This window comes from Acomys minous, assembly GCF_964271855.1.
Source record: "Acomys minous genome assembly, chromosome: 8".
Classification (NCBI taxonomy): domain Eukaryota; kingdom Metazoa; phylum Chordata; class Mammalia; order Rodentia; family Muridae; genus Acomys; species Acomys minous.
In genome coordinates, this window is record NC_140489.1 from 87074550 (window position 1) to 87090987 (window position 16438).

Sequence of the window (16438 nt, forward strand, 5' to 3'; positions counted from 1 at the left end):
GCTGGACCCTGGCTGTGCTGGTCTATTTGTAGACCAGGCTGGCCTTGAACCCACAGAGATCTGCTTGATTCTATCTCCCTGAAGGCTGAAGGCTGTTGTGCATCTCCATGCCAGGGTAATCCCAGGAATATTGAAGGTTATAATTATGGTTAAAGACAATCCACATCCTCTGAGAGGCCACTGCTCCATCCAATTCTTTCTCTCTACTATCATTGATACATATTAAATGAACAAGTGTGGGCTTGAGGGTTAAAGGCATTACTTCCAAGTCTGATGGACCTCAGTTCAATCCTGAGGCCTCATGTGGTAGGAGAAAACCAGCTCCTGCAAGTTGCCTTCTGACTGCCACATACAGGTTGTAACATAAGCATCACACACACACACACACAAATATAATTTTAAAAGTCAAAAAAAAATACTGTCCCCACAGAAAACCCTTGGAGAAAGCCTGTAAGCGCTGAGTTGAATCACTCAACATCCAGTCATGAACATTATGACCAACTAGACAGTAGGACTCAACTCAGAGTCTGAGCCATTTGATGGACTCATAGACTAGACTCTACCATCACTCACCTCTACTCTCTGTACCTCCAATGGCAGTAGACACAGCAGCTGCCACTGATGGAGGCTCTTCCCACCAATCACCACGCTGCCTGAAGTGTTCAGATACTATCACTTGGGACAATTGTTGGCTTCACATCATTGAGGGCTTTAGGCCACTAAGGAAGGACACAAAGCTTTAGCAGGGGAAGAGACTGACTCCAAAGTGTGACAAAATACTGGGAGGGCACTGTTAGAGGTGAATTAAAGGGGCCACAGAGCTTTTGGCCTTTCTCCCGTGGACAGCTGGGTTCTATTGCCCTTCCATTAGGTGCAGCCAATCTACAGCTGTTTGGAAAATCAAAGAATTAGGAAAGTGACTCCAGAAAATTCTTGGCAGAAAAACAAACCAGAACAAAAAAACACCACTCTACTCCATGTGAGTTCATAGCAATAGCCAAATACTTTTGTGAGTGTATGTCCCATGCAATATTTAAGACACAATGGTTGCTTCTATGAAGTTGAAAGTGAACAAGGTGCCCTCCAAATTTCTCCTGATGCCCCAGAGCTAGCCAGGCTCCCAAGTCAGCCTTTAGGAGAGCTTTAACCATGGACCATGGTTCCAACATTCCCAGTTGGCATGTGAGATATCTCAGCTGCCTTGCTGGAGAATCCCATTTGATAAGCCCCAGGAGGGTTTGGAGGTGGGATGGTTCACTGAGTTTAACCAACTCAGCCTACCCTATTGGGGCTTTCAGCTTGTGAGTAAAATCACCTCAGATGGTCCAAGTAGACCAGGCACAGAAAGAAGGCCACCAAGGCCTCTCTGGCCATCTAAGTGCATCAGATGATCCCAGTGAAGACTTGTCTGGAGTCCTGATCATAAAACTATTATCTATTTTACCATGAGTAGCCATTCACTGGTGGGGGAGGGGTTGCAATGCCACTATGGAACTGAACAGAAGTAAGGAAGATAAGAAAAGTCGAGTCAAAGCTAAGGCCCCACAGTCAGCACAATAATGAAAACCTCAGCTGTCTTCAGGCACTGAAAAACACACAGCTAATTGTGCCACATCAGTTTTTAAATTAAAGGGTTTAATTGATCAGAGCTCAGCTATTACTTTAGGGTTTTGAGCGAAAGCTGTTCGTTCTCAAATGCGATCTTTAGAAAACACCCTGAATCAGGAAAAAAAAACAAACAAACAACAACAACAACAAAGCAGAACATCCTCAGTCTTCACCGTTATGAATTGTCCTTTTACTGTGATATACTTTCTCAAAAGCAATTCTGAACAGCTTGCTTATGATGCTGCAGCAGCTGTTGGTCCATTTGCTAATTAATGATCTGGGCAAAATCAGCGTAGACAATCCAGCCATCACCAGTTTACAATGATCAGTTCTTTCATTGTCACAGACTTATAAACTATTGACAGCTCTGGAATTTGTACTCATCGCTAGTTAGGAGGCAGATGCTTTTGATGTTTCAGTCATTACTTTATCAATCACATTCAAACAAGAAACCTAGGTGTCCCCTCTTTGTTCCTCAGTAGCCAGTAGATATAGACCAGACCCTACCTTCAGACCGATCTCCAGTCTACTCTCCCCACTGTGGTGCAGGACCCTGATGGCGATCTTCTTGTCACCATCCTTGGTCCCTGAGGCCCAGCAAACAACTTCTCATGCCCTAACCCTTAGCATCTATGTCTGTGCTACTACTCTGTGTGTTACTTTTTTCATTGGTATGACAAAATATCTGATGAGATCAACTTGGAAGGAACGAAGGAAGGAAGGAAGGAAGGAAAAAAGACAAAGAAAGAAGGATGGGGATTGGCTCAGAGTTTGAAGGTATGGCCTATCATGGCCGGAATGGAACATGGGGAAGCTGGTCATATCGTATACATAAGAAGCAGAGAGAGATGGCTGCTGATTCTCAGTTCCCTTTCTCCTTTCTACTATGTGAGAGACTACAGCCCCATGACATGGTGCCACCCACATCAGATGAACCAACCCTCCTCAGATCAAGCTCTCTGCATACACTCTCACAGAAGTACCTGGAGGTGTGTCTCCCAGGTGGTTCTAAGTCCAGTCATGTTGACAATGAAGATGAACCACCACACTTAGTATCCTAGGAGACTTGGTAGTTGTAAGTAAATTAAGGATCCTGTGGTACAGTTTATCCTTACTTACTTGGTTGGGCCTTGAGTCAATACAAGAGTATGGGAGGGATCAGCAGAATCCTGGGGGGGCGGGGGGAGGGGGGAGGTAACAGACCAAGAGTCTGGAACCATGATACATTTTGAAGATGGTGGGAGGAACTATGAGCCAAGGAGCTCGAAGAAGAAAGGAAACAGGTCCTTCCTTGAAGAAGCCAGGAGCCCAGTCTTGTCTTAGACTTTAGGTATCTGTCCCCTGGCGGTAATGGATATGAAAACTGCCGTGAACACTACTGAGCAGAGGGCACTTGTTACAGCAGCAATGGAAGGCTAAGACACTCCCCTCACCAGCAATCAGGCTCCATCCACATGGAAGGCTGGGTACAGTGGGCCCACACCTGTAATGCCAGTGCTTGAGAGTTTAGGCAGGAGGATTGCCTCCAGTTCAAGGTCATCCTTGGCGACAGAGTCAGATCCTGTATCAATATGAAACAAAAAATAGACATTTGTGGATATCACTGCAGGATAAAAACATTTGCTGTTGTTTTAGAAAAAGGCTCCCCTTGAGCAAGAGCGTGAAACTGGACTCACTGAAGCCTGTCCAGCTGCTCCAGTTCGTCATGTCCTTCCTCCTGCTCCTTCCCAGAGGCCTTGGCTCGTAAACCCCAGCCCATGGTGCCTTCCTCCTGTCAGAGACGGAATGAGAATGTGTCACTGAGTATACCGCCCCACCTTCAGCCTTACAGGCATAACAGAGGGGTTGAATAACGTGCCAAGATCACCCAGCCATGAGCAATTGGAGCTACTCCCCAGGGAGTATGACTGAGGCCAGCTCTAACACTCCAGGATGCTTCTTCTTACGATCAAGGTCAGTGGCAACGGGAAAAAGCAGGAGGAGAAGTGAAGGAAGAAGAGAGGGAAGAGGCATTCTTGACCACAGTGCAAAGAAGAAGCTGTTGTGTGGTCACCCAGTCCTTTCTGCTGTTCAATTTGGTCTCACTCAAAATCTCCTGGGCATGGGCTTGGGAGATGGCTCTGTGGGTAAAATGCTCACCACCTAAGCATGAGGACCTGAGTTGTAGAAAGCCAGGTATGGCAGTGTGCACCTCTAACTCCAGCCGTGGAAGGCAGAGACAGGCAGATCCCGAGCTTACTACATAGCCTCTAGCCGAAAGAGCTAGCTCAAGGTTCAGTGGGGAACCATATTACAGAGTAAGGGGAAGAAGAGGCACAGGAAGGCATTCCAAATCAACCTCTGGGCCCCGCTCATGCTGCCATGAACAAACACACACAGACAGAAGTGGTGGTGAGAGGGAGACAGAGAGACAGACAGACAGACAGAGAGAGAGACAGAGAGAGAGACAGACAGACACACCGACAGACAGACAGACAGACAGACAGACAGACACACACACACACACACACACACACACACACACACACACACACGGAGGAGTGGTGGGGGCGGGGGACACAGAAAGACAGAGATAGAGAGGGATCAGATTCTTTTTCCTATGGAAACCAGACCTACCATTGATCTCCTCAAAGCCTGGCTACTTCTGCCAATTCACCCGATGCCTTTCTATTACTCAGAACAAAAAGCTTCAGGAGACGCTAGGGCAAGGCAACCATAGCAGCCCAGAGTAAGAGCTAAGGACTCTTGACTGACAGATTTGGGATTACTGCAGACTCTAGTTCCCCTGAGGCTAGGCTCTTGTGTCTTGGCAGAGCTGAGGTTGGCAGTGACAGTCACAGTCACCTGGGTGCTCCTGATAGGGCAGGGATTGAAATGAAGTCCCTCTGCCATCTAGGACCCTCACAGTTGCCCTGCGCTGAGATGACTGTTGATTGTATCCTGGGGCACAGCTTGCTCCTGATGCTGGCACTGTGGCCATTGTTCCTTTCCCTTTGGTCTGCATGAGCATTCCTGTGGGGACGTAATTTAGCTGGACATATTAAATCACATCATCAGCAGTCACGGGCTGAATGAATTATTGATCAATGGCTGTGAAATCAAAGTGCATCTGTGGAATTACATTTGGAGGCCAGGATCCCTTTACAGTTAAGTTTATTCTAGAAGGTCTCCATTGGACTACGGCATTTATTTCTTACTCTCCTGAGTATCTGAGTGCTGACTCTGAAGGAGCCATGCCAAATCTGAAGAAATATTCAAAAGCTAGGATGATTTTTCAATTTCAGTGATTGTTTTGTGTTTTCAGTCAAGATACAAAATTGGATTTTTCTACCTGTGTGCTACTCAGAGCCACTGTTTCCAGCATGCCACCCTATCCATTAAATATTCACTGAATGTTGCTGTGGGAAGGCACGGAACCCAAGTACTGCCCTTCCTGGATTGGGTTAGTTTTCCTTTGTGGCTTATCCTGCACCTGTATTAACCCCATTTCACAGTAGAGGAATAAAATAAGGACAAGGAATGTTCTACACTGAACAGTGAGCACTACCCTCACATGATCCTTGTCTTCAGCCAGCGCGTGGATCTTCTTAGAACCAAAAGAAACCATTGGAGATATTCACAAGGTATCAGCCATAGCATGAAGGGTTGGCTGGCTCTCTCAGAAAGGCAAAGCTCTGAAGCTCAGCTCAATCAGGATGGGCCTCAGAGGAGAAGCCGCCTGACCCTCCACATCCTTGTAGGAAGGATAGACACACCCCAAGAGGCTACTGATGAGTTTAAAGAAGAGACTGTGTGTGGCCACAGGCCTGGGGCAGGAGAGGAGCCCACATGAAGACTGAATAACCAGCTGAGGAAACCAGTCCTGTGTCTTAAGGGAGATGAGGGAGGCATCAGATCCAAAGGAAGCTCCATTTTCCCCAAATTCTGGCTGTTAGACAAAAGTCAGAATTCCACAGGAACTTGTGAAGCTCCCGGCTAACCAAAGGAGCCACTTCCCTTGTCATTGGCAGAAGGACAAATATGGCTGTCTGTGTGTGGAGCCTGTTAGCGTGCCAAAGGGCATAGCATGCTGGCCTCCAAGGCTCCCTCAGCATCACAAGTATCTACCTCTTCACAGTATCTAAACTTCACCTCATGGGCTTCCCTCTTCCCAGTCTTTCACTTCTCCTTATAACCCTGCTATTTTGGCTCTGTGTTCTCTTGGTCCCCTCTTTCCCCCCCACCCCCATCTCTCACTCTCTCACTCTTCCCCTATACCTCCTCTCTTGGTCAAGTTCAGTCTGTTGGCCATGTTCAGCCTACTACTTTCTCTCTCCATTCTGGACCCTTCCAGATGCCCCTGCCGCTGTTCTTCCTCATGTCTACAACAAAAACCTTCCCCTTAACCATATCTCGGAGCAGTCACAGAGTCAGTTTATACACCTGGTGCCAAAATCCCCAGGTAGGCTGCTGTCAGTTTACACAGTGGGGACTTTGGCTGAGGCACAAGTGTCACTGGTCAGGTGCTGCAGCCTCAGATGGAGGGACACTCTCTATCGTGGTCAGTCGTACAGGGAATGCCCTTCCCCACAGTGTCTCAGTTGCCTCTTCTGGTTAAACCCAACTCCTACCGCTCAGCTGAAGGTGTTAGTTATATCTAAAAGGCCAGAGACCAGATGAAGAAGATGAAAGAAACCTCTCTGGGGAGCACTATCTGGCGTAACTCCCCACATAGGCCGGGTGGGTATCTTTGATTCCTTTAGGTCCAGCCTGGCTTTTAGAAACTCCCCCATTGAGCCACACTCACAGCCCCCTGTGGTCTCTGGTTAGTGGTGGGGACAGCAGGTGATCAAAGCAAAGCCCTCTCCTCTTGCTCACTGGTGTCAGGAGCAGGAGAGCCCCCAGAGAACTGATAACCACTTGACAATGTCAGGCAGAGACCATCCTGCAGATGTTAGCTAGGGAGATGGGGGCGGGGCTGAAAAGTACCTCCCTGAGTAAAATGCCCAGGAACATACACATTTAGAAGGTGACATGTTAGCACATTAGACTGAAGTCCGGGGACAAGCAGTGAATGATGATGGAAGAGCCAGAGAGCCTGTGTGGCTGCACAACCGGACAGGTATTCTGTCCCCTGCTCACACTCAGCTTCACGGTGTCCTGTGTCAGTTTGTGTGCCTTCTGGGATTGGGGCTCCTGAGTCCCTGTACTCAACAACGTCTCTGTTCCTCTATATAGAGACATAAGATCCCTGGGGTCCTCTTCCAATGTCACACTCCAATGACCTTGCAACGCTAGGTGTGATAAAGCCAACCCTCTGTTTCTCTCAGGCCTCACATTGCTTCCTGACATCTGAAATCCCCAAGCCAACCCCAATCCCTACAGTCCAGCACCTCTTTAGACACCTGGGAACAAACAGTCTGTGTGTCACACTCCTCCAAGAACTCACCAAGTTCCACCCTGACACAAGCATCAGATGGGCCAAAAGACTTGCAGATATTACCAGGGGCTGAGCTACCAAGCTAGGGCCCTCATACCCCGACCTGTCCTGAAGATCCCTTGAATCGCCCTGGACTTGAAGGAAAGACAGGCCATTTCCCCTGTGGGGAGAAGAACCTAGCACCGCTAAGACTTCCTCCCCCCTCCCCAGGCCTCTTCTCATCTAACCTGAAGATGGGCGTGGCAGGCAGTGGGTGGTACTGGGCCTGTGAAAAGTGTCCAACCTTAACTCCTAGCACTCTCTTGAGAGTATGGGTGCACTTCCCACTTTGGCTGTTCGGCCATGGCTTCTGGCTGTACAAGAAAGGCCCTGCTCATGCTCTGACTGCAAATGAAACCACCACATGTGAAGTGCGGCTTCCAGGAAGCCACTGCATCCTCCCGGGGACTAGAGCTCAGGTTTCATGTAATTCTCCATTTGGCTGCCACCATAACCAGGTCTCCTGATGGACCCCATATTTACTCTTCTCGGGTGCCTTAAGTAAGATGTACCTGCCAGTTCTTTCAGATATGTATAATGCAGCACTGTGTTTTTTGATAAGCAGGCCTTTGAGCATGGGGGTCAGAGGTCATCAATGACAAAGCAGTAAGGATACAGGGCCAACCGCTTCCATTTAAAGCCACACTTCCTCAAAGGGTCCATGACATGTGGAGTGAGTTCTGGAAGTGGAGAATGAGTCAGGCTTCCCACAGTCAGCCTCAGCAGCCACTCCACATGGGCCATGGGAGGGGGAAAAGGTACCACTATCAAAATACGTCATCCTGAGCATCGTAACATCGAGCTGACAGTTGACATGAAAGGTTTGCATCATAAAATCTGGGAGTTTTTGTATAACATGATCAAAAACACATGCAGTTCTGCTGAAACCCCACTTCTCGTGTGTGATTGGAAGGCATGTCATTTGGGGCCCAAAACCTCTGAGTGGTTTTGGCTTCAGGATGATTTTTATGGCCAGCAATTCTAATCCAAGACATAGGGAGAACAGATCTCTAAATCACTCCCTGTTGGCCACTCAGCTGCACAAGCAGGACTGTAAGCTCTCAAGAACAGCAATAGCTACGGGAGCCCAGGATGACATGAAATCTGTCCTGAGTGTTGCCTTTGCGTGGGACCCAAGCTGAGTCTGGGTTGCTAAGGAAAACAACAGGGGTCATAAGAGCCGATGTTGTGTGCTTTCTTCATGTCATTCAAAGACAAATAATAATGTGTTGTTTCCTTGCCCTTCTCACAAGATGCAGATAAGGGAACTGAGGCACAGACCCAGACAGAAAACAGTGACAAAGTAACTCACAGAGACAGTTAAGATGGAGAAGCCACTCAGCTATCTGAACTCCTTCCAGAGTCTGGGGCTGCTTCTCTATCCCTTCCTCCCTCTGGACAAGCATGAGAAATCTAACGTAGCACCTGGAAATCAGAACCTCGCAAGTGTTCACTTGCGGTTCAGTTTCACCCCTCTGTCCTACTGCACAGCTTCTTTGGGGAGCGCCACACAAGGGCGGGAACCGTGCAGTTACACAACACAGATAGCCCACGTTTGCAAGAGCCAAAAATTGCTTTGCCTAGTAAAGCGTGACTTTAATAAGCGTTAGATGTTGCGGTTGCATAATTTACGGTGGACATTTCTCTAATGGTGCCATTTCGAACAGCTAGAGCCCTAGCAAAAATGTCGTTAGACGTAATTTTCACTGGAGAAATGATTTTCTTTTCTACAAATGGTCTCTAAGTGAGAAGAGGATTTGAGTCGATTATTTGACACCAGACACAAAGTATCAGCCTATAAAATGAATTTTAGAAGAGAGATAGGAGGCAAGAGGGACAAGTAAACCATGAGCAGTGACTGATCAAAGAATCTCTCCATCCTAGCAGTGGAATCATCCCACATGCTCCTCAGCCAACTTTTGCTTAGCCACCAATCCCAAATCTCTGACGGACATTGTTTTCCCATTGTCCTAGCGAAGGTTTCTATTGTTGTGATGAAACACTATGACCAAAGCAACTTGGGAAGGAAAGGGCTCATTTTAAACATAATTTCAAATCCCTGTTCATCACTGAAGGAAATCAGAAACTCAAACTGGCCAGGAACCTAGAGGCAGGAGCTGAGACAGAGGCCATGGAGGGATGTTGCTTACTGGCTTGCTCCCCATGGCTTGTCCTGCTTTCTCATAGAACCCGGGACCACCAGCCAGGGATGGCCCCACCCACAATGGCCCCTCCCCCATCAATCACTAACTGAGGAAATGCCCTGCAGATAGATCACATGGAGGCATTTCCTCAATTGATGTCTCCTCCTCTGTTCAAATGACTTCAGCTCGTGTCACATTGAAATAAAACTAACCAGCACACCCCCGGAGGCAAAGCAGTAATAGCGGAAGTGGACGCAGGCATTGCTTGACAAATGTGGCCATGTAAACGTCTGTAGACTGCATCTTACACGTCAATAGAGGTGAAAGAAAAGCAGTGTCTCCCACTGAGAGGCAGAGCCCAGGTCCAGCCCATCCGTGACTTACCTGGAGTGACAAGTGAGCAGGGAATTGTAGAGGGGAGTGGACACACCCTCCCAGATGCCTCTGTACAGGTAGAGCTCCCTGCATCCTCTCCAAGAACAGGATCTGTGGTTTACATGCTACACCATGGCAGGTGCCCTGAGAGCAGTGCAGATGGACTCGTTAAACACGAAATAGCAACAGTCCAAGTACCCAGCCATGGCGACTGCCAGGCAGGCTATAGCTATAGTAATTCAAGTTGCCCATTTTTACCAGCTGTGGCCTTGAGTGTGTGGTCCATAGCTATCTGCAAAGGGCTCTGGCTAGGAGGTCACACAGCACACTGTGGCTCCCTCACTCTTCCCATCTGGACCCCGTGCAAGCCACTCTCCAGGAAGATGCCAGTCGTTCAGTGCCACCCCGGGACTGCGGAACCCTCCACCTTCATAGACTGAGCAGCTACCAGGTCCTCAGTTCCCAGCATGCACATGGCCATCCCTATCATGTAAACCAACCTAATTGGTTCTATCTATTCTGTTCTTCTAGAGAACCCTGGTGGATACAGTTAAGGCACAAAACAACAACAACAACAACAACAACAAAACAAAACAAAAAACACCCACAACTCTTAGCTTGCATGAGTCTTAATCAGGAATGGAGTCTCCAAGTTACCAAGAGCTTCCCAGGATATTGATGTGATGTTCTAGGTCACATGGCGCTTGGCTGTGTGAAGCCTCCGGAGGCTCAGCTGCTAATATACAAACCTCCACAGTGCAGACTCAGTGCACATAGGGCAGAAGAAATCTGCTTGCAAGGGGGTGAAATAAAACCTAGTGACACAGGAGTACTGACACCAGTCAAGCCGTGGGCCTATGGCTAGAAAGCTACCAACATGAGGAATGGGTGCCAGGGAACAGGACATCAGGGAAGCACCCACCTGGATGAGGCTGCATGGAGGAAGGTCAGACCACACTTACCTTAAACCTACAGCTAAGTCCAACCATCCTGTTCTGAGGCCGTCTTCATAATTACCTCATGGTGGCTGCAGAACTGCACCTCTTAGCTACGTCTGAAGGTCAGAGGACAACCTATGAGAGTCGGTTCTCTCTTTCCACCATGTGAACACGTGGGGATTGAACTCAGGTTCTCCAGCTTTGGCAGCAAAAGCCTTTAACCAGTGAGCCATCTCACAGGCTGTGGTAGTTTGAATAAGAATGCCTTCATAGGCTCATATATTTGAGTGTCTGTTTTCTGATTGGTGGGTCTGTTTAGGAAGGATTAGGAGATGTGGCCTGGTTGGAGGGGATGTGTCACTGGCAGTGGGCTTTGAGGATTCAAAAGCTCACACCAGTCTCAGTTTCTCTCTTTCTCCCTCTCCTCTCCTCGCCTCTCTCCCTCTCCTCTTCTCCCCTCTCTCCCTCTTCCTCTCCCCCTCCCTCTCCCCCCCCCCTTCTCTGCCTTCCACCTGCAGATCAGTATATAAGCTCTTAGATACTGCTCCAGCACCATCCCTGCCTGCCAGTGCTCTCTGCCACTATGGTCATGGACTAACACTCTGAAACCTTAAGCAAGCCTCCAGTTAAACGCTTTCTTTCAGAAGCTGTCTTGGTCATAGTGTCTCCTCAAAGCAATAAAACAGTAACTATGACGCAGACTGATCCCTTTTTACTTTCAAGTCACTGAGAAGTGACATCAGTGTCCCCTTCTCTAAGAAGCCTCTACTCCTTCAGATGACCCGTCTCCAGCTTTATCTGCCTTTACACCCAGCTTCTTCAAGACACCAATTGCTATCTTCCCAGGAGTGTATGTATCTTCATTCTTCTTACGTCAGGACCCCTACGGGTGGGAATCTGAATTAGGCTGTTGTAATAAATGCCAGAGATGAGCATCTTAAACAGAGGGCCTGGCTCATAGTTCTGAAGCCCAAACGTGAAATCACTATATGGGCAGGACAGCTCCTTGGACGGCTGTGAGGATGGACGATGCAGTCTTGAGGATGCCTGTCTTCTCCCTGTGTGTCTGCGTGTCATTGGCAGCCCCGTCTGGGGATCTGTCCAAATGCTCTCTTCATCCAGGATGCTCATCATGCTTAGAGCCCACATTAGGTCACTTCACCTATCTGAAGACCCTGTCTCCAAATAGTCTCCCTCTGCAATGCTGAGGCTAGACTCTAGAGTGTGGCTCAAAAAGAGTGAAACAGAGTGTCTGGGAGTCAAAAGAGAGTAAGGATCTGGGAAGCAGGCTCTAAAGCGCATCCAATGAAGCATTGGAGGAACCAATCGAACCTGCCCATGACTTGAGAAGGGGGCTTCTGCTGCTCTCCTTATCTAGAAGAATAGGAAACATATGAGACCAATAGGCTAGGGCAACTGATGATAACAAGAGGGAAGGCATGAGTATTGGGAGGACATGACATATGGCAGAGATACATCTCTGTGGATAAAAGCACTTGCTGCCAAGTCTGATGACCTGAGTTCAATCCCCAAGATCCCATGGTGGAAGGAGATAACTGACTCCCAAGAGTTGTTCTCTGACCTCCATATATGTGCCATAAGAAGCACACATACAAACACGCAAATGCATGTGCACATGCACTAAACTGTGAGGATAAAAACAGAAAGGGAAAGACCCTGGGAACTCCATGGGGCATTGCTAAGGAGCCATCACAGATGGCAGAATGGAACCCCCTGCTGTCATCACTGGGCCAGAAAGCATCCGTGAAATAAAGGACCAGAAGAGAACACATGCAGCAGCATCTCATTCAGCAGAATCATTCTCCATAAGCATAGACAGACCAACAGGCATGCTACCATGACACGTGTCTGGACACGCAAAGCTTTCGGACACTCATTGTTTGGCTGCCTTTAATTTAAGATAATATTCAGGGGCTGGGGACATGACTCCTTCAGTAAAGTGCTTGCCCAATCAAGCACAAAGACCTGGCTTTAGAGTGCCAGAAGCCACATAGGAAGATGGGTATGGTGATAGCACGCAGTAAACCCAAGACTGGTGATGGGCATGGGAGGATCTCTGACATTCGTGATCCAGGCAGCCTCCCTGTGTTCTTGACCTTCAGTTTCCGTGAGAGACCTAATCTCAAGATGTAAGATGAAGAATGGGCAAGAAGGGTTTCTAGCATCAACCTCTAGCTTAAATACACACACACACACACACACACACACACACACACACACACGGAGAGAGAGAGAGAGAGAGAGAGAGAGAGAGAGAGAGAGAGAGGGAAACACTTTGTCTGGTTATTCAGAATAAACTCAAGGTGGGCACAGAGGTTAGCTTCACCTCTGCCTTGAATTTTCTGGGGGGGGGGGGTGAGAAACCAACCCACCTCTAACAATAATGTCATAAACAGGGAAATATAAACAGATGGCCAAAAAAGTATCCTGATCCTTATATTTTCTTCCCAAAATTACTTAAGAGCTTTAAAACAATGTTAGTAAATTATTCCTACAGAAATGATACGCTTTACAGCCCTCTATAAAGGGCATTGAAATACCCATGGATGTTTAAGCAATACGGACGCAGCTGTTTCTTAGCCAGTGGGTAACATGTGCCGTGACTTCCCGGTAAACAATAGCTTTTTAAATGAAACCCTCTTGTCCACTTGGAAAAATAATTTTAAAATAATTTAAACGCAGCAGCAGCATATGTGTAAATCATCTGAAAGCTTTCGAGACCAAAAACGTGAATGCATTCACTATTTTCTAAAAATTCCACTTCCCCAGTCATCCCAACGAAGGTACAGCAACCAGTCGGCAGCCCGTGTAAAATGTCTTTCCTGCTCAGTGCAGGCCCGAAGTCAGGGGAGGGGAAGAGGTAGATGGTAGAAGTGCTTGGAGGCGTCTTGTTAGGAAAGCTCTCAGTTGACCTGCTAAGTCCAAATCAAACTGCTGGGGTTGGCACTGGCTCCGGGAAGCGCTGCTGTCTGAGCAGTGGGCAGCTGCAACCCGCAGCGCCTCTTCCCTTGTCAGGGATGAATCAATCATGGCGAGAGATGTCAGCATCTGCCCAAACCATTTCATATTAGAATAAATGGCAGATGGTGGTGTTTTTATATTTAATCAGTTCCACCAAATGCAGTTTCATCTCATATAAAGCAGAGCCATCTGCGACGTGTAGGTGTGTGAGCTCGCTGAAGGCCTGCTGCAGAGCTCTTCTCGGAAAGGTAAAGCCTGCAGCTAATGTTTGCTGACATGAGGCACAATAAGCCAGGAAGTCTTTAAAATAAAGCCTCGCATTGTCAATAAATACTCGCATGCAACCGTGCTAAATATTTGTGGTGACAGTGCTCTCCATCTGAGGCTCGGGACACAGGTCACACTTCTAGAAGTGTCCAAACTAGAAACAGTCTTAAAACAAAAATGGTTATTTCCTTTGCCTGTGGACCATTCTGACTTAGTGTTTGCTTTCTTTCACATTATTTTTAGCTTTATATTCTTATGTGTTTGAATATTTGCTGCATACATATACATGTCTGCACTGCACCATGTTCTTGGTCTGGCACCCACAGAGATCAGAAAAAGGCATCAGATCCCTTGGGACTGAAGCTAAAGATGTTGTGAGCCCCCATGTGGGTGCTGGGAACTGAACCTGGGTCCTCTGGAAGAGCAGCCAGCACTCTTAAATGCAAAGCCAATTCTTCAGCCCCCTTTCTGTTTGCTCTGATATGAATTCTTCCAGATCAAGTGGGCTATGGCTATCTTAGTAAACAGGTCACACAACCCTGAGTGCACACACCCACAACACCGGTGTGAAAACTTGTTATTGTGAACATGTGTACTTTCTATGCCAGTGAAGGCTGGCTGATATAAAAAGTGGAATTGTTTTTAATGCTTGCAGATGCAGATAGGGCCTCACCATTTTGGGCCACAGAAGGCAACACACAAGCTTACATCAGTGGCAAGTTCACACTCTAATCCTCCTGAAGTTAAAAGCCAGGGTCAGCCTAACCTGGAGGCGAGGAAAAGGCTGTGTTCCCTCCACAAGCAAGCAATGGCTGGCTACCTTTCCCAGATGAAGAACACTGAAGAGGTAGATTGCTCCAGAATGTTCTGTGCCACTGAAAACACAGGACATGATGTGCACTTCTTATGGGACACAAGGTTGGTCACCATGGAGTCAGCAACAAGTACTATTGTTATTTGACAACAGATGTCATACTTCTGGTATCATTTTAAAGGTTGACCAACGTCCCAACGTCCCCAGCTCTCCCAGCATGACCTAGCCTGCTCCTGGCTCCCCCTTTGCTCTGATCCCCCATCCTTTAGGGAAGCTCAGGGCTACCTCTACCCTGAAGCTGTCCTCTGCCCTGTAGCTGTCTACTGCCCTGGTTCCTACTGCTGTTTGTGCACCAAGCATCAAATGTCCCGACTCTTCACTACTCTGTCTTCTCCATCATTTCCCCTCTGTCTTCTCCATCATTTCCCCTCTGTCTTCTCCATCATTTCCCCTCTGTCTTCTCCATTGTTTCCCCTCTGTCTTCTCCATTGTTTCCCCTCTGTCTTCTCCATCATTTCCCCTCTGTCTTCTCCATCATTTCCGCTCTGTCTTCTCCATCATTTCCCCTCTGTCTTCTCCATCATTTCCCCTCTGTCTTCTCCATCATTTCCCCTCTGTCTTCTCCATCATTTCCCCTCTGTCTTCTCCATCATTTCCCCTCTGTCTTCTCCATCATTTCCCCTCTGTCTTCTCCATTGTTTCCCCTCTGTCTTCTCCATTGTTTCCCCTCTGTCTTCTCCATCATTTCCCCTCTGTCTTCTCCATCATTTCCCCTCTGTCTTCTCCATCATTTCCCCTCTGTCTTCTCCATCATTTCCCCTCTGTCTTCTCCATCGTTTCCCCTCTGTCTTCTCCATTGTTTCCCCTCTGTCTTCTCCATCATTTCCCCTCTGTCTTCTCCATCATTTCCCCTCTGTCTTCTCCATCATTTCCCCTCTGTCTTCTCCATTGTTTCCCCTCTGTCTTCTCCATCATTTCCCCTCTGTCTTCTCCATCATTTCTCCTCTGTCTTCTCCATCATTTCCCCTCTGTCTTCTCCATCATTTCCCCTCTGTCTTCTCCATTGTTTCCCCTCTGTCTTCTCCATTGTTTCCCCTCTGTCTTCTCCATCGTTTCCCCTCTGTCTTCTCCATCATTTCCCCTCTGTCTTCTCCATCATTTCCCCTCTGTCTTCTCCATCATTTCCCCTCTGTCTTCTCCATCATTTCCCCTCTGTCTTCTCCATCATTTCCCCTCTGTCTTCTCCATTGTTTCCCCTCTGTCTTCTCCATCATTTCCCCTCTGTCTTCTCCATCATTTCCCCTCTGTCTTCTCCATCATTTCCCCTCTGTCTTCTCCATCATTTCCCCTCTGTCTTCTCCATTGTTTCCCCTCTGTCTTCTCCATTGTTTCCCCTCTGTCTTCTCCATCGTTTCCCCTCTGTCTTCTCCATCATTTCCCCTCTGTCTTCTCCATCATTTCCCCTCTGTCTTCTCCATCATTTCCCCTCTGTCTTCTCCATCATTTCCCCTCTGTCTTCTCCATCATTTCCCCTCTGTCTTCTCCATCATTTCCCCTCTGTCTTCTCCATCGTTTCCCCTCTGTCTTCTCCATCGTTTCCCCTCTGTCTTCTCCATCATTTCCCCTCTGTCTTCTCCATCATTTCCCCTCTGTCTTCTCCATCATTTCCCCTCTGTCTTCTCCATCATTTCCCCTCTGTCTTCTCCATCATTTCCCCTCTGTCTTCTCCATCATTTCCCCTCTGTCTTCTCCATCATTTCCCCTCTGTCTTCTCCATCATTTCTCCTCTGTCTTCTCCATCATTTCCCCTCTGTCTTCTCCATCATTTCCCCTCTGTCTTCTCCATCATTTC

General features: G+C 47.8%; 1 protein-coding gene across 5 annotated transcripts in view; it reads right to left on the reverse strand.

Moving 5' to 3' along the window:
* LOC311604087 (uncharacterized protein) overlaps positions 1-16438 on the reverse strand; it is a 207919-nt gene that overhangs the window by 31563 nt on the left and 159918 nt on the right. For 2 of the 5 annotated variants that reach the window (XR_014781375.1, XR_014781376.1), the window contains 2 exons: positions 3285-3379; positions 1006-3169 (listed from right to left, as the gene is read on the reverse strand). The exons of 1 other annotated variant lie outside the window; for it this stretch is intronic. Coding sequence is in view for 1 of the 4 variants with exons in the window: in XM_084793615.1 (XP_084649741.1) it covers positions 3285-3379 (95 nt within the window). In the remaining 3 variants the exon portion in view is untranslated. Of the gene's footprint in view, positions 1-1005; positions 3170-3284; positions 3380-16438 lie in introns of those variants that run through there. 2 more of the 5 variants (XR_014781374.1, XM_084793615.1) reach the window with 1 other exon arrangement.